Source organism: Homalodisca vitripennis, chromosome 1 (assembly GCF_021130785.1).
Source record: "Homalodisca vitripennis isolate AUS2020 chromosome 1, UT_GWSS_2.1, whole genome shotgun sequence".
NCBI lineage: Eukaryota > Metazoa > Arthropoda > Insecta > Hemiptera > Cicadellidae > Homalodisca > Homalodisca vitripennis.
The window spans coordinates 83,657,238-83,679,195 of record NC_060207.1 but is presented as its reverse complement, the minus strand read 5'-3'; the positions used below and the strand labels follow the sequence as shown (position 1 = coordinate 83,679,195).

Below are 21,958 nucleotides of genomic sequence, written 5' to 3'. Positions count from 1 at the left end.
ATAGCTTGTTTTTGAGATATTACAAAGAATAGAATGAATATACTTCATTGTCATGAAGCTTATAAGAAAAATTCTTACCCATATAAAGGGGTTACTTTCAGCCTCAATCTATGCCTAGGGAACAAAAAGTTACCTTTTACTTTAGTATTACTGTGGTAACGCTGTTTATCTAACAAGAAATTATTATTATATTCTACCAGAATTTAACTTTTGTATATATATATATATATATATATATATATATATATATATATATATATATATATATATATATATATACAGAGATAGCATTGTTAAAATATTTATTAAAATAGAAAAATCAATATCTGATAGCAACGTATATATGATTTTTAGACTAGTTTTCAGTATAAGGTTTCCATAAGCTTTAATATAATATGACACATAAAAATTGCAAGTTTTTGTAACTGTTATTTCTTGATTCAATACTGTTTGAGGGACAAATGATTATTTATCTTGACAGCACTAAACTTCACAGTTAACAATTAGTGTTCTTCTGTGTATTCCCCAACCATTTCAAACCATAGCAATACCTGTCCAAGGTTTTTTTTGCAAATAAAATTAAAGGATCACCAAGATATATACAGTATACATATATGCAGTATTAAAATTAACATTATATGTAATATTGAACCTTGTAACATTCCACATATAATCTTTTGCCAAGATGATAACAGTTCTCTTTTGATTTGGAAAATTACAATAATATTTGATCCAGGAAAAGGTTTTTTGTATGAAATTATAAAACCTAAGTTTTTCTAATACAATTTTTCTGTAACACAGTGAAATGCTTGGACACATCACAGAATACTGCTGCTGTACTCTTTGACTTGTTTTAGTTATTCACAACGTAGTTAATAAGATTGGAGACTGCTGCATTTGTACTACATCCTGGTCTGAAGCCATATTATATTGTCATATGAACAAATACTAGTAGTTTCAAAAGAGCTCATGACTTGGATATATACTACTTTTTCAAATAATAAAAAATAATACAATCATACAAGGGTAAATGTAAACATGAAACTTCAAATAACCCAGTACAGTTAAAATAAACAGATATTCTCTTATTGAAAAAGATAAATGATCCTTAGAAGATAATTGAGTTTTTGAGGTAGGTTTTAACATAAGACTCATATAAATAAAGCCAATGTTCATTAATAAATACATCAATATTAGATGCATCCACAATGTATTGAAGTTCATTAACCTTGGTTGAAAAGTCCCATGTATATTTAAATTCATTACAGAGTTTAGGCTATTACCTTTAGAAAAATTTGTTTAAATTGATTTTCTGAGAACATTGTAACTTCAGTATGAAGTATTTACACTATTACATGAGTTTAGATTATTAACAGTGGATTGAGTCAGAAAATTATTTAATTTGGATTAGTTAGTATTCAATTATTGGAATAGGTCATCCCCGAGCACAAAAAGAATATATGCAAACTCAGTGTGACATATTTCTCAACAGTTAAAATAGAATAAAAGTGATATTCAAGAATATTTTGAAATATGTTACACATTATTAAAGGCTGGCAAGACTCTTTCTCACAGCACACTAGTAAAAGCTTGCACTGAAAGGGCCATTGTGGAGTTATGTCCCCCCAAACCAGCAAATATATAATTAACACAAATATTAAATTAACTCAGATTGTCTTAAAATACAGTCACACAGCAAACAGAAGATATAGGTACTGACATTAGTCACCAGTTTGAAAATGCCTACAGAACATTGGAGTGGTATTCAATTGTTTTTGATGAGTTAACGGATGAGTCTGGATCCGAATTATTTTTAAAAAGAGGTGTAAATAGTGACTTAAAACTCATTGAAAAATGTTCTGAGGTTTATTTGATGGAAAAAACTTTGTAACTAGTTTGGACATTCTTTTGGAAGTAATTGAGATTATTTATAAATCCTAGCTTGATCTAAAAACACTTTAAGAGAATAACTACAGATGGAGGTAAATGCATTTGTGGCTCTTAAACAGGCTTCATAGAATGTTTCGAATACAGTTCAAAATGATGCAAAAGAGAAATCAATATAATTCAACTACACAAAAAATTAAGTTTCAAAAGTAATGCAAGTTGTTATTAAGACAGTGAATTATATTAAGACTTCAGCACTTTCTTTCAGAAATCAATTCGAGAGTGAACATCAAGATGTGCTCTATCATTGTGATGTGCATTAGTCAAACAGAGAGAAAGTGCTCCAAAGATTTTTGTAGTAAGCTTCCATTTGCAGTAAGTAGATCCAATCACTCATCTTATTTTTTTGAACTTGAAGCTTCAAAGAGAAAAGCTTTGTAAAAATGTTATTCAGTGTGAAAGTTTTGAGAATAAAACTTGCCATCTTTTAAAATTAGTTAGGAAAGAAAAATTGAGACCATTTTGAAACTTGCAAATGTTTGCTAGTGAAACTACTATACCTTTCCCATTGCTAATGCAGTTGATACCTCTGTGTACCTAAGGAAGGAGTTTCTATGAGTAACTGAATTTGCTGATTAAGATGATGCATCAACAACAGAAAAGATAAAGCTGTTTCAAAATCCTAAAAGTTTAAATTTGAAATCGAAAATGCTCTTTCAGAACTTCAACTTAAACTGATTGATATTGCTACAAATGAGACCTGGAAAGAGCATTACAAGGAATGCTACAAGAATTTAGATCTTCAACAAGTATAGTTACAAATGTATTTCATAGCATAGTTTTATATTTATAATTATTTGGATCTATTTAAAAAAATCATCAGCAAATTGCACATACTTGTTTTTTAAATTATTCATTGCAGGTCTTTGCGACATGATTGCAAGTGGAACATTTTCAGTTTTATCATTAACATTTGTCAATCAACTTCTCTTAAATAACTTTTATAAAATTCATTTAGAGAAGGAACCTTTCTGGTTTGAACACCTTAACACTATTTTGCCAATAGGGGTATCAAATTTTAAATAAGATTAATTCTTTTTCACTAGCCTTGTAAAGGAATGGATGACAAAATTGAAAGTCATTGTTGTGAATATTACACGGGTAATATGGTATTTAAAGGAGGAGAGTTAAAGTCAAGATATCACAAATGACTTGACTGATAAATTGCGTAGAACTTTTACACAATGGTAACTGTAACAAAAGTAATACTCGTATTTATAAAACCACTGCAATTATTTGATCTATCAATGTTTTTTTATACACAAAGTAGGAAAATAACACGTTTTAACTATCAGTAATTCACGCACTGCCAATCAGTTATCCGTGCATGAACATGCCCAGACACACTAACATACACAGAGATTATAAGAATTTCAAGCCAAAATTTGTTTTTAAAATCACATCTTCTTATTTTTGTTAACTACGACACCACTTTTATAGAAAAAAATTGTGATACAAGAAGTATTCGCAATACATACATAGAACAAAATTCAAGAACTTTTTTCATTATTTTATAAAATTAACCATAATTCCCGATGAGTAAACACCCTGTTTTTAATAAAGTAGAATGCCAAATACTACAAAAGATACAAAAGGTTAAATTTGAAACTTTTTTAAAATTTTGGAAAGTTTGGTTTTTTAATTAAATCTATGAAGAAATACTATTATAAACCAGTACTTAAACCTGACAAAAGGTGCATGACAGAGTTTTCCTCCAGATACATAGTTTATCACAAAATATGTAAGTTTTGTGTGTTTGGCAGCCATGAGCAATGTATTACTTCACAAGTCTCTTTCTAAATAAGTAAATGCAAAACTATGATCAACCCCCTACCACCCCGGCTCAGTGTCAGTTCTGATCACTATGAGGTCTGAATGATTCCTTTATGTGTGCCTTCTTGGATAACTGTAGTCTTGGAGTAAAACTTTGTGTATCCCCCTTCTGTTATTATAGACTGTTTTTATAGTGTCTATTAATTGATAAGAGATTTTTAGACTGCAGTGATCGTGTTATAAGTGTGCTTTGTAAAATGAACAGTGATGAAGAAAATAGGATCACCAGACTTTTAAGTAGAATAGAACAGGAGATGACTGAGAGTGAAGTTTTTAGACCATTTGGAGGGTTTTAGAGAACTCTTTAGTGAAGACAATGATGAAGAAGAACTTTTTCATGTCAACGATGAGACTCAAGATGTTGACGCTATACTAACTCAAATAGGCAATGATGGAGCAAAGCAAGAAGGTGTAGTAGAGGAATTGCCATGATATGTATTAGATGATGTATTCTGTTTGTTGGGTTCAACCTCGAAAATATTCCTCTCAAAGACAGACAATGATGTTGTGACTCATGCTAATGGAGGATTTTCCTATATTAGCTAAGATATTAACACTCTGGGAACTTCATCCAAAGCCTCAAGCAAGAGCACGAAACAGAAACATTCTTTGAATGAGAGTTGGTCATGTTGCAAATGATGCATATTGAGCCAAAACGCCTACTGACATTGGAGGCTATTTTATTATGGAAGAAGTGATCATTGATATTGTTGAAATTACAGATATATGGATAGATGTACATAAAGAAGTATTTGTGAGAGAAAGAGACTGTAAACCTACTACACCAGCAGAGATATACGTTATGTTTGGTATTTTTTTATATGGTAGGCATTTTAAAAGCATGTCATCTAAATTTACATGATCTTTTGTCTAAATATGGACTAAGTATTGAGTTTTTTGCTATCATGCCTAAAACCGATTCAAGTTCCTTTTATATGCATTAAGGTTTGATGATATGAACATGAGAAGTTACAGGAAATCAATAATTGATAAAGAAGTACCAATCAAAGACTTATTTAGAGTTTGTAGATAACGTTCAGAAACACTATTTTGTGAGCGAGTTTATCACAATGAATGAGATACTTGAAAAATTTCGGGGTACGAGTGATTTCAGACAACATATCCTAAATAAGCGAGTGAAGTATGGAATTAAGATTATTGCATCGTGTGTGCAAGATAGGAATAGATTTAGACATCTATGCTGGAAAGCAACCTGAGGGCTAGCATTTTCACAGATAGCCAAACTGCATTGAAGACATTAGAAAAGACTGTGTTCAATTTCAAAGTTGTCTGAGATTGTTATCAGTCATTTCTTCCCTTGGTACAACCAACAACATGACTGTTTGTTGGGTTCCTGATCAAGAGGGCATCTCTTGGAACGAAAGAGCTGCTGCCCTGGCCAACTTGGGCTTACCATCCACCATGATAGGGCCTCAACCATTCCGTAGTATTTCTAGGTGTGAATTCTTTGGGCTATCTCGAAGTGGGTTCACGATGAACATGAGAGAAAGTGAAGACTGCTTCCAGGTCTGAGGATGAGCAGAATGGTCCAGCAATCGCCTTCCTCCTGGGTGGTGTCTGATCTTCTCTCTTTAAGTAGGTATCTTCTCAGGTCATGGGGTCTCATTATGGGACATGGTCCCTAACTATAATATAATTATAAGTATGGGACTTAATGAAGCATCTTCACAGAGTCTGCATTTTCCTGGAGGATCCGCTCTGTAGAATATGTGATGGGCAGGAAGCCCAACCGCAGCCGCTGCCGCTTGATTGTCCCCGCTTGTGACTACTGCTGTACGGCCAGACTAGCTCGGCTGCACCTACCCGCTGCGAAGGTTTATTGTTGCGCCTTCAATTTCTACGCTTGAACTACTTTTCATACGTGTATTTTGGGCTTGCAGTTATTTATGTGTATGCGTTTGACATTGCGTCACCTAAAGTGATTATCTTAGTGAGTCTGTGTAGACGCAATAAAATGGTGATTACACGTGGAATGTCAAATTGCACTGTCAATTTGATTGAGGATACATTTGCTAGTACAGATGGCTTTGACGTGTAAACGGAGACAGTAATTACAAATCTCTGTCTGGATTTAAAGAAGTTAGAGGCTAATCATCCTGACATTATATTAACATACGTACAGTTAAACATAACTAAATTACTCCAGCGTTTGGATGAGGTGATGACTTCTAATAATAATTCTGGAACAGTAATTAAAGACCTTCAGTGTAACATTTTAACTCTTGAATCCCGGCTTGAACGGGAAAAACAGCAAAGACAATGTGACCTGAATGCTTCATTTAGTGAACTGGGCGCCGTCCGTGAAGAGATAGACATTGCAATGAAAGAAAAGTCTATCATGACATCTAGTCTAGTTAATGTTAAGTCAAAGTTGGAAAGTTTAAGTAATGAATGTTCGTCTTTGCAATCCGCTATTCATGATAAAGATAAGATTATAGCTAGTATTAGGTTAGAACTAGGCTAGTAATAAACAAAGGATAGAGTTGACCGACTTAGTAATCTAAAATCCTCAGTTAAGAAAGCAGAGGAAAATTCCTGGCTTAAAAGTAGATGGGTCGATGACACCTGGCTTGATTCTTATTTTCAGGCTTTTAACAACAATTCTGAAGATAAATCTTCCAAAGTAATTTTTATGGATCCCTCTCTAACTCAACTGGTATGCATGCTACTTTCGACGATGTAAAAAAACTCTTAGGAGACTTAAGGTTCTCTGAGAAACAATATGCTTTTTTATGTATTAGTGACAATCCAGTTACATTGAAGCAAGATAATGGGTCACACTGGAGCTTAATGTTTGTTGACATAGCTAGTAAGTTGGTTTACCACTTTGACTCGCTCCAGGGCACAAATTTATCATCTGCAAAAACTGTTGCAACCAAGCTGGGATTTAATACGAGTAATTTCAACGAGCTGAGTTGTACTCAACAGAGTAACAATTATGAGTGTGGACTAAGTGTTCTGGTCAATGCTAAGTTTGTTAATGAGGGATTTTGTAAAAAGTTCATACCAGGAAAAGGCTTTTCCTTCTGTGACTGGTATAAACTGTTTATTGAGGGGCCTTATAGTCTCTTAGTTACCAACTATCATGAGTCGTTACTTGTACAGCCTACTGCAACTACAGAGCTCTCTGCTGATGGCTCTAATTGTTCAAAAACCAATGTAAATATTAGTGATATTGATAATTACTTGTTAAATAGGCATAACAATTTTGAATGTAAAGAGGTATTAGTGAATCATTCTGAAACTTGGAAAAGGGTCAAATGTAAGAGCAAGCGTAGTATTAAGAACAGAGGATGTAAGTTTTCTCTGCAGAACAACAAAACAGTACAATGTACCAATCGATTTCATGTGCTTGAGTTTGAGGGTAATGATGTAAATGAAACAATCAGGTGTAATTCATCAGGAAAATGGAAAGTTAAGTCCTTAAAACACAAAATAAAAAAAACCTAAACCATCTGCTTACATATCTACCAATGTTATTCAATGCAGTCAACAAAGCTTTTTCTCACTGCAGTGCCTTGCACTCAGATGTAAGAGGAAATGTGTCCAATAGGGTAGATAGTTCAAAGTGTTTAAATAAAAAAGAAAACAAAGCACAAACGAGGTCAATGTCAAGTGTTTTATTAAACGGAGATTCTCTTTTGCGTTTCTCGGGGAAAAGGTGTGCAGAGGAGGGAGCTATTGTGGATGTAAATCCGGGGTCGAGAATTAGTCATATAACGGGTAAGCTTAAAAAATATAAGTCTGCACAACCTGAAATAATTTATCTCTTGGTAGGCACTAACAACCTTGGTCGTGGTTACAATGGTGGCCCTGGGTATGACGGTGGCTGGGGTAAGCGTGAGGCACTCCATTCGATGGCTGACTTGTTGAGTACGGCTAAATGGACCTTCGCAAACTCTGTTATAATAGTGAATAGCGTTCTCACGAGGAAGGATATCAGTCAGAGAGCCCTCTTCTATTACAATGATCAACTGATGTTGATGTGTAATAATTTTAATGTCGAATTTTTTGATGTCATTGAAGTGATAAGGCCCTATCATCTTGCATGTGATGGAACACATCTGAATAGAAGGGGTAATGAGTGTTTCGGTAACCTCATTTTTCTCTCACTGAGAACTATTCATGAAGCAACGTCTAATGTGTCAAGTGTGTGTCCCAACTTTCAGGTATCAGCGGAGACTAATGATGTGTGCCCCAGTATTCAGTCGCCATCCGAGTCAAATCTGTGCCTTGGTCTTCAGTCATCTGCTGATTTGAGCGTAGCACTTTCTAGTCCTCGGTCATCACATGAGCAAAATAAAGTGCTTCCCAGTGCTTCTCATTTGGCTCAACTAAATGATTCAATTCTGTGCTCTTCGAATATTGACCAGTCGGGAAACGACACAGACGTGCTGTCGGCAGTTGTATGGTAGCACATCCCCCTGGAGACTCTGCAGTGGCAGATCCTGGACATCTAGATAGCCCACCTGATACTGTAAAGATTCTGCATCAAAATGTTCGGGGTCTCAGTAACAAGATTGATAATTTTCAACTTTTTATTGACGCCGAAAATGTAGACATAATTTGTTTATCTGAACACCACCTGAGAGATTTTGAGTTTGAGGTTTTGTCACTACATGGTTACACTGGTGTTACAGCTTTCTGTAGGACAATTTACCAAAAGGGAGGTGTTTGCATCTTTAGTAAATCTTCAATAAAACACAATGTTTTAGATGTCTCCCGATTTTGTCAGGAGGGTAGGTGTGAGCTTGCGACAGCGATCTTTCAGTTCAGACAGTTTCCTCTTCTTGTTGTTGCCGCTTATAAGCCTAAACCTTTTTCAGCGTCAGTGCAAGAACATGAGATGTTTTATGAATGTTTATCCGATTGCCTTCACAATATCACAAATCCAGCAGTTAGAACTGTTGTTGTGGGTGATTTCAATGTTAATCTCTCTGTTCCTGACATAAAAGTAGATAAGCTTTTATCCATGATGGCATCTCACGATTTAAGCAATAAAGTAACTTCATTTACGAGGGAATTTAAAAACTCCTGGTCCCTAATCGATCATGTATATACTGATCTTTCTGAAGACATTTTCAGTTGCTCTGTTGTGATAAATACCTTGTCCGATCACCATGCACAAATCTCACATGTCAGGTGTTTATCTGGTCCTGGTTGCCCTAAGTTTATGCTTAAGCGATCATTTGTAGAGGAAAATCTTCGTATTTTTAGACATCTTCTGGGTGGGGAAACATGGATGGCATGATGTTTATGCGGCTAGAACAATGGATGATAAAATGAGCTTGTTTATGTCCTCTATAGAGTTTTATTTCATTCAGGCTTTTCCTGAGAAAAGAGTTCGGATTCGTGGGCGTTCTCCAAATGCCAAAGTGTCTTTAACCCAGGAGCAAATTGAGCTACGTGATTTGGTTGTGCATTGGTATTATAAAACTAAAGACCTGATGAGAGAAGAAAACACTACCTTTCTTTGAAAAGGCAATTTAGGGCTAGTGTGAGGGAAGCTAAGTCATCTAAAGTTAATCATTTACTGCAGACTTCCTCAAATAAAGTTAAGACTGTGTGGGACATAGTGAACGAGCATAGAGGTAGGGCAAGAGTTTCAGCAGATATCCCTCGAACCATCAAAGATAGTAATGGAGTCATTGAGGGATCCGAAAGACGTTTCCAACTTGTTCAATGATTTCTTCATTAATGTGTCAAATGCAAGTTCATCTTCCACATCGTTGTCTCTTCTTCAACAACAATCAAGTGCAAGGGTGTCTTCATTTTTCTTTTCACCTGTTTCTGAAGTGGAAGTATCTGACATCATCAGATCTATAAAAGCAAAGGCTTCTTCTGGCTTCGACAATATATCATCGAAGCTTCTTAAATATGTACGGAGTATTTTGTTAGGCCACTTGCCCATTTGATAAATTTTTCGTTTGAAAATGGCGTGTTTCCTGACATTTTAAAGTTGTCTATAGTGAAGCCATTGCATAAAAGGGGATTGGTTGAGGAACTTGATAATTTCAGGCCTATTTCGATCGGATCGACATTTTCTAAGGTGTTTGAGAAGGCAGTTTTGATAAGGTTAACGGCTTTCCTGGAGAGTAATAACGGTTTGTTTGACAAACAATTTGGTTTTGTCAAGGGAGGCTCAACTGTGAAGGCAATGTTTGCTCTCTTGGATAAAGTTGTTAAAGCTCTTGATGAGGGACAGTTTTCTGCTGGTATCTTTTTTGATTTGAGAAAAGCATTTGACATGGTTTCGCATGAACTTCTTTTGCAAAAGCTTGACAGAGTGGGTGTGCGTGGTTTGGCAAATCAATGGCTGTCATCTTTCTTGAGTCAGCGTAGACAAGTTGTGGAAATTCCATACGTTGACGTAAATACTAGGAAAAGATGCTTTTCTGATGAGCAGATTGTCAAGACGGGTATGCCTCAGGGCTCCATACTAGGACCCTTCCTCTTTATTTTGTATGTGAATGACCTCAGCAGTTGTGTTTCGAGGGGCTTGTTGTGTTTGTTTGCTGACGACACATCACTTTTAATTGATGAGTCTTGCCATTTCAATATGGAGATGTTTGTTCAGTGTAATTCAATAGTCCAGTGGTTTCAGAGTAATGGTTTGGCCGTGAATGCTGATAAAACTACATTGCTAGACTTTTCGATTTCATCAAGACGCAATGACTCTTTGAGTGTTTGGGTTGGCGATGCAGAGGTTTGTTCTAAGCAGATGGTCAAGTTTTTAGGCCTAATTGTTGATAGGAATCTTACCTTCTCCTTTCACGTAAATCATGTCGCACGTAAAGTTGTGCTGGTATTTTTGTTCTTCGTAGACTTTCATCTTTCACGGGAACCGATGTGCTTCTGACGTCATATTTTGCATTGGTTTATCCCTACCTTTCATACGCTATTGAGATTTGGGGTTTTGAAAATTGCAGAACAAAACATGTCTTTCTTTTGCAGAAGAAAGCGGTGAGAGCTATTGCTGGCATCCGTCAATCAGAATCCTGCAAATCACATTTTAAGAAGTTCAATCTGCTTACTTTTCCCAGTATATATATATTTACCACACATTGGTATTTTTTGAGCAAAACCAGGGCATTTTCGAGTCACTAATTCCACAGTCCAGACATTACCTCAGAAATAGCAACAAATTAAATATTCCCCCCCATGCGACCTCTTTTTTCAAACATCACTGTTTTTATAATGCTGTAATTTTTTATAATTCTCTTCCTGTGGACCTAAAGAATGTACAAGATGAAATGGTCTTTAAGAGAACACTGAAGGCTTTTTTAAGGGGGGTCGGGAGGTCAAATGGGTCAAAAATTACTTTTTTGTGTTTTTATTGAATATTATTCTGCTTTTCATAGCGGTTAATTCAAGACCAATTTAATGAAAATCGGCCAAGTAGTTCTTGAATAAAAACTTTTTTTCTAAAGGCTGTACTTCAAATTTTTGGTGAGAGTTTCAGCATTGAGGAGACAGTATTTTATATTGTACTATAACTCTTTATGCAAAATAGAGCTGTATTACTATTACGTTTTTTGCTATTGGTACAGTTGTTTGTCACCTGTTTTTTCTTTCATTACCTTGTTTGTTATTGTTTTCTTCTGTTTATAACCAAGAATAACATTTCAAATGTCACAGTTTATTTTCTGAAGTTCCTGGTGTTTTCTGTGTGTTAGAAGTTTTATTTCAAAGGTATTGCAATGCCTAGATTTTGTAACAAAGTCTTTAAAAAACGTAAGCAAGTAGGGAAGCCTAAATTGGTGTTTGTAGATAGTGACTGTGTGAGAAGCCTAGAATCTAGGCCTAGTACACAAAGCCCAGAACCTAGGACTAGTGCACCAAGCCCAATTCCTCCAGAGCCTCAATAGGAGAGTTTGTCTAGTAAGAAAATTAGTTCTTGTCTTGCAGATTACAATAAGTACTAAGGTAACTGTGGCACTAATGACATTGTAAATTTGCAAATTCTTCAAAACCTGCTTGAACAGAACCAAAGTGAATCACTCAATAACATGATTTGGGCTCGTATTCCCAAGCGAACTTTTGTCATGCTATCAACTCTAGAATTAGGGGTGTATGATGCTATTGCTGTCTTCAACAAAGGCAATATAGTCAGATGCGAAGTGTTTGCTAAATTAGGGCTTGTACCTGGGGTAAACTGTGTGTATGTGCCTCAAGACACGGACATGCTACGCATCAAAAAAGTGAATAAAGCCGTCGATGAAGTAGAAAAAAAGTGTCAAAGACAGACTACAATGGCAAAAAAGAGGCTAGAAGACGACTATGAAGCAGAGGAAGCAGACAATCCCTCATATGGTGTAAGAATGCATTTATAAAGCAAGTTTAGTTGCTAAGCTAATGGATGTTCCAAATAAATGGCTTTTTCCGAAAATGAATTCTTTCGGTAAATAAGGAACATTATCTCCAAAACTATAAATGATAGATCAATAATTTTTTTTTATCTTGGAGAGGGCATTATTCTACACGTTTTAACACATGGATTAAAAAAAATTTCAATCAGAAAATTTTTTATTGCGACTAATTTATAAAAATTACTGGTAATTTTTAGAGTATTTTTTTTTTAAATTGCCAAAAATCCAAAAAATATTTTTTTACAAAACGTTCGTGTTAAAATATGTATATTGTTGTGCTTTATCAAGAAAAAAAAAAGTTCTAAGTGCTATCATTTATAGTTTTTTTGTAAATGTTCCTTAAAGTTTGAGAATTTAACATGGGCTTAAATGGAGCTCCCGACCCCCCTTAATAGAAAAATGTTTCTACACCCTCAGTGAATTTATTGGTAAATAGTCTGTATGTATAGATGTAAACTGTACTTGTATTTTTTTAATATTTATGACGCAATCCAATATATGTCTGTTTGGAAATAAAGGATATTTGATTGATTGATTGATTGAAATGTAAATAAACAATTAAGTACAGTTGTACATTATAAACACTAAATTATTAGTGTAAAAATTTATTCCAGATGTTAAGAAAATCATTTTAAAAATAAGGATAGTTAACCAATGATTTAGAAGATATTTGTTTAACTAAATTTTTACTAGTAAATTGATTAAATTTGTTGACACTTTCACAGATAATACAACACGACTAGATAATGATTTGCTCCATCTATGATACCCAGAGTATTATGACTATGGATTTCATTTGTAAATGTTTACAAGTCATAATTCTTCAGAATGATAGTAATGAAATAAAACATACATAAAATTATGATAGTTTGTACTTCTAATTGAATGGACAAAGTGTGCTATAGTTTCCGATCTTGTTATTAATCTAATTTGTATATTTTAAGAAAAGAAATTTAACTATCTTAGAGCAGCTGCCAAATAAAATTACCCCATGTCTAAAAACTGATTTAAAATACTCATAATAAATTGTTATTACTCTAGTTTTTAACAATTAAATATACAAAAATTTAAAAATAAAATAACACTAATACACTGAAAGGATAAATAAGTTTCATGGCTTTAAAAAAATATTTGAATGTTTTTAAATATAATTCTAAGTAAAACAAAACAAAAATCATTAAGATAGTTCTATTTATAGATGAGTTGCACTAGTTTTTGTAGGAGTATGTCAAAAGTAAGTACCATTTTGAGACTGGCCTTTTTGGCAACTGGATTTAATGGAGAGGATGTTTAGAGGTAAAACTGAATTAATGGCCTAGCCTTCAAAGGGTTAATTTTTATTACTTTTTCATGTTGTCACATCCCAAACCTCTGTGTCTCTCAGGGATGGAGTCTGGGACCATATACCTTCAACTATTTCACAAATGACCTAGTAAACAACATTTCATCTAGAGTCCTATTTTTCAGCAGACAATGCCAAAATATGTTTTGAAATAAAATCCTATGATGATGTTCTCCCAATTAAGGCGATAACTGATAAAAATACAGCAACAACTACTTACTACGCTGTTTTTGACTCTCAACTTAGCTATTGTTTTTCAGTATGGGGCAGTTCAAGCATGGCAAACATAGAGAGACCACTTGTTCTTCAGAAAAAGTGTATCCGAGTCCTGGCAGGCTTACAGCCCCGAGATACTTGTCAAAGAGCCTTTATTGAACTCAATATTTTCACTGTAGTGTCTCTTTATATGCTACAAGTGATAATGTATGTACATTGTAACAATTTGACAAGGGATAGAGACCTGCATACATATAACACATGTTGGGCTGTAAACTTCAATTTACTAGTACACAGTATGGCACTGTGCTCAGGAAAGCCATCTTACATGGGAGCTAAGTTGTTCAACATCCTGCCTGAAGAAATAAAACTACAGAAAGAGAGCATCGCTTTCAAGAGGGAGCTGAAGAATTGGTTGGTAAAGTCGTTTTACACCATTGATGGATTCACAAACTGCAGAACTCAATGGGATTTGGAGTCTTGAACATCTTAGTGAATTTAACCTGTTCTCTTCTTGAGTCAATTCCATAACATTTTAACACCATTGTTCTCCAAGAATGTATAAATAAAGATATTTTGTTTATTGTATACTGTCTACAGCAGAAACTAACTTTTTCATTCTCCCAAATTCCAGTTGCTTTGTTTTTGACATGTTAACAACAAAGTAATTTTCATGACAGAATTAATAAGCCATGTTCATTGATGTACATCATTTATCAGTTAGCTTGTCAGACAATCCATCTGACAGAAGAAGCATTGTGTTGTCTGTATACATTAACATTGAGCAGTTACAATATTTACATGTTACGTGGTTACAATATTTTTTTGGCATGTTATTTATGAATAGGATAAATAGCACAGGTCCTAGAATGCAACCTTGAAATGCTCCTTTTTTTACATGCAGGGGGTTGGATCTAATAGTTTGTGCTAAGCCATTTCCTACATAAAATATTTCTGCTAGTTGACTCCTTCAATCTCCTCTTTCAAGACTTTAAATTAAATATTCACCTATTGTTGCAGTGGCCATTGATTTCCCCTTGAGGAATCTGTGTTACAAGTATCTACCTGAAAATAAGTTATGACTGGGTAGTAATGGTTCATCAGCCTCCTAAGCACTATTATTACAATTACTTTAGAAAGATTGCTATGAAAGATATTGGCCTGTTAGTTGCCTGAAGTTTTTGTGTAGCCACATTTGAATTTTGGATAGACCTTGCCGATTTTTAAGACTGATGGTTAAAGTCGAGTTTGTAGAGACTTTTTATTGATACTGACCAATGGAGATGAAAGTGCACTGCAGTCTTAAGAAGCTGAGTTGAGACGTCTTCGGCTTTAGGTCTCTGAAGGTCAGCAGAGGTTTTTTATTGCGGCTCCAATGTTCTTTTCATCTGTTTTTTGGAGTGCAGGCTTTGCTGTTGGTTTTGTAAAAGTTATATTTATTTCAAACCTAAAATTTAATCCAGCAATTGTTTTAAAGGATTGTTCTTCCAGCAATATTGGTAAACACTGGTTTAAATGTTCAGTAATTTCCTTTGGGCCATTAATTATGCATTAATTATTTTAAAGTTTTATCTATGTTTTGTGCTATGATTAACCTTTATTTTTATTGTTAATTACATGCCCCATTACTTTTTATTTGTTTGTACTCTGTATTTGCTTTGTAAATGCTTAGAATTTTCGAGATTTTATTATTTCATTATATTCTATTTTAATTCTTTTAATATCCATCCTTTAAGCTTACCTGTTTTTTTATGCAATATTAAAAGTTTATTTGTTACCTGGGAATACAAAAAAAGTAATCCTGTATGTGAAAAACTATGAATATTGGCATCATAAACATACAACATTCGTTCAGAAGAAATTTCATATATCTAATTAACAAAACACCACAAGCTATTTCAGGAGCTACATAACAATATTGTTTGCCATTTAAAATAAAACTGAAAGTAAGTTCCAAGAACCTTAAGACTTCAGTTCTCATTGCTGCTAAGCATATAAGACAAAGTGTGATTCAAATACTGTATCTTTTTACAATTTACACACAGTTTATTGGCTGCCCATCTAATTAAATAATGGTTGTCTTAAGCTAAAATGTTTTTACTCTCACCTATTGACTTATCAGTAGCTTTAAACTCTGCTATCAGCAAACAGGTATTTACACGATTACTGGATTGGACGATAAGTCAGTGACACAATAAATAGAGTAAGACCTAAACCGGAACACAGCAGGGATCACTTCTGGCTGGTTTATACCTACAGCGGCCCATACACTAGATGTGCATTGCACGCCGTGCTTGGCATGGCACTTTGTACCCCACACACTGACAGTTTAGTCAGTCCCGTGACATGCTAGAAGTTGGTTGTGGTCTTGTGATATTGTGTAATATTGTCGTGCTGTGATATTTTACTACTATGCCTCTTGTAACTAAAAATAAAGCGTTAGCAGTATTGTTGATTGGTGCGATTCATGACGATAGCAAAGTGAAGAAGAGAAGAAGACAATTACGGACGAAAAATTGGTTAAAAGAGGGAGAAATGTATTCTGATATGAGACTACTGTAAGACTTAATCAGGCACCTCAGTTTTGCACAGTTCCACAAGGTCTAAATACGCATGTTGTTTTAGATTTTTATTTGAGTACTCTTTACACTTCACTCGTCACAAACAATGGTGATTTCTGTATGAATCTATAAATAATGGTAAGAAATTAGGAGAGAGAAAAATTTGTGCTGTGATATTTTACTACTATGCCTCAACCTTATTGATGTCCAGTAGCAGCACATCACTAACCCCAAATGTTGAGATTCTGGGGTACATGGGCAATTCGATAGGTCTAGTCTACTGTGGGAGATGACTGTTGGAGTAGGTGGGGTTTGTTCCCTAACCTCAGAGGTTCTTGTTAACCTCAACTAGGGTGTGCCACCCCTGCCTACTTTGACTGGAGAGGCTGGTTCAGAGCTGGCCTCCCCTTCTTCCGGGGAGACATGACTTTGTAGTGCCCTAATTCTTCCTCATGGATCTCAATTGGAGGCGGCCCCTACTCCCTAACCTTGCCTATCCTGAATATCCTGTCACTCCGGAAGCAGCGCAAAAAGGTTCTTACAGGACAAAGTGCAATTTATAAGCTTCTAGTCCTAAGAGAACAAACAAAAAAAAAAAACCTAAACCGGACCAATGGAAAAATATTGCAATTTTATTTCTACCTTAATTATGTCCTCTTTACCCCAAAATAAATAGAGTTCTTCTTCCTTGGACCGAAAGGAACCTATGAAGTGTGACAAAAAGTGTAGCTATCAAGTAGTCTTTGCAGGGGAGAGTTGTAATTATCGGCCGGCCTTTGTCTTTTATCCTGATTTGGGTATTAAATATTTTCAAAACCTTTATTGCTTAGGTTTGATCCCATCTGTAATCAGTAAACCACGCACAGAACCTCCAGAGGATCAGGCCTTATGTGCTCCAGCCAGCCTTGATTATTTAAATTAAATTTTGAAACTAAAAAATAATTCAATAATTAAAAAATAAGCCCAATAATAAAGTATGGTATTCACCTCTCATCACCGTTTAGTTACAAATACTCAATATAAAAAAATAATTTAATTCATCTTAATTGGTGTCAGTTGTGAGAAAATATAGTCATGGTTCCCAGTGCGACACAGCACAGAGTTTGGGGAGTCTGTAGATTCCCCAGCGACCCGATAAGACCCGTGTCCTCAGCCTGGGCCTATTGTCACTTATAATGGTATCCAAGCTGGGGCAGTTGTCCGATACTCACATATCAGTTTTTTATATATAATACAATAATTTTGATGCACCTTACTATCAACAGCAGCAGCATCTATATTCTCCTGAGGAAAAAAATAATGCCACCTTCAGATATCAGCGAATGTTGTGGAATTATGTTTGGTAAAAGTAGTAGCCAAGAACTACAATCATGACAATACTGTTCCAATTAATGGGCCCATAGTTGCATTCCTTTTTAAAATGTACCATTTAGAGCTTAGTAACGTAGTAGTCCATAGTCACCATAAAAATATGTTGAATTTATAATAAAAATATTTCATGTATATTATACGTCTTGTAGAGCTCATAGCTTTGGACTAGCCCTCTTATTGATTAATTATTGTTTTTCTGCGGGGTTACAACTATTTCAATCTAAACATTAAACATTGTTTTAATTCTTGTCTTATTTGTATGAGGAATGAAAGGATAGTTTCACACCCACTGAATATCTGTTGGTATTATTTTATATGCAAAGTTATAATATTTTATGCATAATATTATTGATGCAAATGCTGTCAGTAACCTAAAAGATATATAGCAAAGTTTTTTTTTTATATAATTACAGATTTTTCTCTACACAATTAATTCTGATGGTGAGACTTTGCCTTGCTTTGAACATTATCCCATCCGATGTAATTTCCAGAACAGAGCTGAGAGCATGCTCACTGCATACAACAACTAGACTACTGCAAGAAATTTTGTTATTAAGTGTAGGGCAGAAATATGGTAGGTGGGAAAATGAAATCATAAATGTATTTAATTAACATAACCAACTACTTTGTTTAAATATTGAGGACCCGGTTTCTTTAAAAAACACATACGTCTCCAAGCACAAATGAAAACATCACAACTAGAACCTATTCACAAATAACACATATACAGCGAATAAATATGACAATTACTATATAATATATGAACAACAATTAATAATAACAACATTAACAAGAAATTATTAAATATGTACTTGACAATAATAACATTATTATAAAATACTGTAGTATTCTGTAGTGACTTATTCAAGACTAGATTAAAAGAATAGTAGACAGCGTGTAGTGTTTGGTGGTATAGTGTTTATGTGTAGATATGTTGGTGGTGGGGTGGTGTGTATATATATGGATGTATTACTAGCAAAGACTTGTTCAATCTTGTCGACTGAGATTAAATCCTTGGTCACGGCCATCAGAAGGCGTCTTTCAAATGATAAGTAAAACATAAAAAGTTAAAAAAAGGCTAGTGCCATAAGAAAGACTGTTTTACTGTTTAAAATACAATTTCATTTACTACATAAAAAAACCATTCTAACATGAGTTTCCAGGCATTTCAGAGGGATTGTGTGAAATTAATTTTATGGTTGTGACTCTAGAAGCTTTTTGTTCTAAGAGGGCCCTTGAAAAGAACTTCCTCAGATGGAACTACTCTAGACTCACAATAGGAGTATGTGTTAGTGTACGGAAGAATAGAAGAAACTAAAAAGTCTTATAAATAATATCACTACGGAGCATTAGGCTGGTACGTTGAGACCTATGGGGTTTGAATAAACGGGAACAAAAACTCTTTTCAGTTGAGAAACGTGTGCACTTCTAATAAACTTTCTAGTTGACGGATTTATAAGATGGACCTTCACTAATGATGAAAAGCATTCAATAATAGTGCACGGTTTTGACCAAATGGTCAGAAGTTTCTGATTGACCTTATCAATTACCTTGCTTATCAATTACCTTGCTTATAGGATTCTCCCTAAACATTACCCAATCACCAGGTTTAAATTTAGAAGGTTTTCTGTCCTTGTTATACTTGGTTTCTCAACAAATTCTAACTATTTTTAAATTTTCGAAAGCCTGAGACCATTCCTCGCATGTTGAGTCTGGAGGGGCATTGCTGATCTGTTTATCTACATTCCACTGTAATTCAAGAGGTTGGAAAATTTCACGGCACAAAAATAGATTGGAAGGTGAAGTTTTAGTGCTTTTGTGATTTGCTATTTGAAACCAATGTATATTGTTGTCCCAATTTTCTTGATTTTGGTGATGGACAATTCTAATGGCTACCTTCAGATTTTTATTGATGCGCTCTGTGTTTGATGGCTTCGGATAATAGGGTCTTGTATAGATGTGCTATATTCCATACTCCATGCATATATCCTTCTTTTGCTGTGATCTAAAGTTGGGTACATTATCCGATACAAGGTATTTTGGAAAACTAAAGTAGGCAAAAACACCTTTGGAAAGGACACTAACTGAAGTAGCAGCTAGTGTCTTTTCTTGGAAGAAATGACGAAAATTTTGAAAAGGCATCCATGACTGTTATTTATTCTTCGCAGTCTAGGTAACAGACCCATATGATCAATTAAAATCTTTTTCCATAGTTTAGAAACAACTTCTGAATACAGATGTCCCACTTTTGAAATTGATGTTTGCATGCACCAAACATAAATGCTTTAATGTGCTACATAAATATAAAGATTTTACTCTACCACTGATAATTTTTTGGTGTAATTGTGTACCCATTTCACTCGACTGGTCCACGTCAAAACTTTGCAGGAATTGGTCCTCTGAAGGAACGGTGCGGGAAAGGGAAGCTTATCAGCTGTTTGGCTAATCGGACCATCAGCCTACCACACGCTATTCATGAAGAGTACCAGTTTGAAGAGTACCAGTCAATCCAGGGAATTTTTAAATTCCGGATTGACCGCCATAGAAGTAAGTTTCAAGTCCCTAGAATCTTTCTATCAACAACTATCTATCACAAAGGCGATTAGACAAACAAACGACAAAATTTTAAGAACAGGTTCCACACAGGTATTTTTTCTGCTCAATACCAAATATCACAAAGTTTAACAGCTAAGCGAAGTCATTAGAAAAAAAGGTTATCTTCATCTGTGCATGTAGAACATTTAACAGTCCCGAGGAACAGACATGAACAAACAATTACTATCTCTAACAATAGTGTTGAATGTGCGGACTTACTTAGGGCCAGGAGACATCTGCAGTGGAGGTGAGCGCACCATAGGGGAGGTGAACACACATTCACTGGTCACAGGCACCTGCCACAAACAGAGAATCTCATGAGCTTTTCATTCTTTGCATCCTTAAAAGTTATTTACATTACCCAGATACGCCAAAAAGTTAAATTTTATGTCTGTATCTAAACAAAAACCGTAGTCAAATTTAAAGATTGATTGATCCCAATCAAATTTAACAAGTCTATCTAGATTATAAGTACTTATGTATGTATAATCTACTTTCTTAAAAGTTTGTGTTTTAGATTTTTTATCCAATATATGTATTGAAAAAAGTCTAAAACAAAGTTTTTGGAAAATTAAGAATTTATACTTGGGTATTTATTAACAACACCGACAGGGAAGAAATTTGGTTGAAATTGGTCTGTTGATTTAGCCAAAGTTGTTGCTTATATACACACATAGGGATTGACACAAAATCCACTTTTTTACTTGAATGGGGAGTCTCAAAACATAATGAACCACTGTTCATACTGATGTCAACATGACGGTGCTACTCCCACTAATTACGTAAATGGCAGTTACTTTCTGGATAACCTTCGTCTGTATATATATACTTATTTACATTTAGCCAAATAGTATACTACCTAAAAGAGTATTTAATCTTCAGACATGAATCGCAGCTCACATCAGTACTTATATGGTTGAAAGACCGTATGATTATACAGCATTGGAAACACGATTAAAAGGTGAATAAACCATGCTCTCAATTGGCATGATTAGCATCGCAGCTCACATCAGTACTTATATGGTTGAAAGACCGTATGATTATACAACATTGGAAACACGATTAAAAGGTGAATAAACCATGCTCTCAATTTATTCACTCTTTTACTGTCCTTTAATTGTGATGTCAGTGACATTCATTGAAAACTAGTGATTATTTTGTTTGTCATGCATTATAGCTAATGATATTTATGTCTGCAACATTTAGTCTTGACCTTGTAATTGTTTTGAGGCAAATATATTGTGTTTACTGATTCATCTTTTTATATTCATATAGTTATATTATATACTCAAGGGTATGTTGTGACATAAATTATTAATGTGCTTTAGGATACAGTTTTATAAGTTAAAACATATCAGTAACAAATTATGATTTTCAAGTACTATTTCCAACCAAAAAATTATTTAAAACTATAAAATTTATAAAACTTGAATAAATTTGTAACCTTTTGGCCAATTTGTAATTTTAAATTTATTTACACAACTATCTTTCCTAAGTATGTCCATACCACCTTTCTATATTTTACAACAGTTTTTATAATATTGACCTAGATGGAAAATTTAAAATATTTACATCAATGGTTCATATTATAGATTAATATATACTCTTGGTTACTGTGAACAAAATGATACCAAATATACATAAATTTACAGTAAACAAAGTTTTTCACACATTTTATAAAAAGTATGCATATTACCCAAAAT

The 21,958-nt window shown here is 34.4% G+C and overlaps 1 protein-coding gene across 6 annotated transcripts in view; it reads right to left on the bottom strand.

Moving 5' to 3' along the window:
* Window positions 1–21,958, bottom strand: part of LOC124365877 (transcription factor CP2-like protein 1) — a 188,721-nt gene that overhangs the window by 28,360 nt on the left and 138,403 nt on the right. For all 6 annotated transcript variants that reach the window (XM_046821979.1, XM_046822013.1, XM_046821996.1 and 3 more), the window contains one exon: window positions 20,475–20,551. In XM_046821979.1, the coding sequence (XP_046677935.1) occupies window positions 20,475–20,551 (77 nt within the window). The remainder of the gene's footprint in view (window positions 1–20,474; window positions 20,552–21,958) is intronic.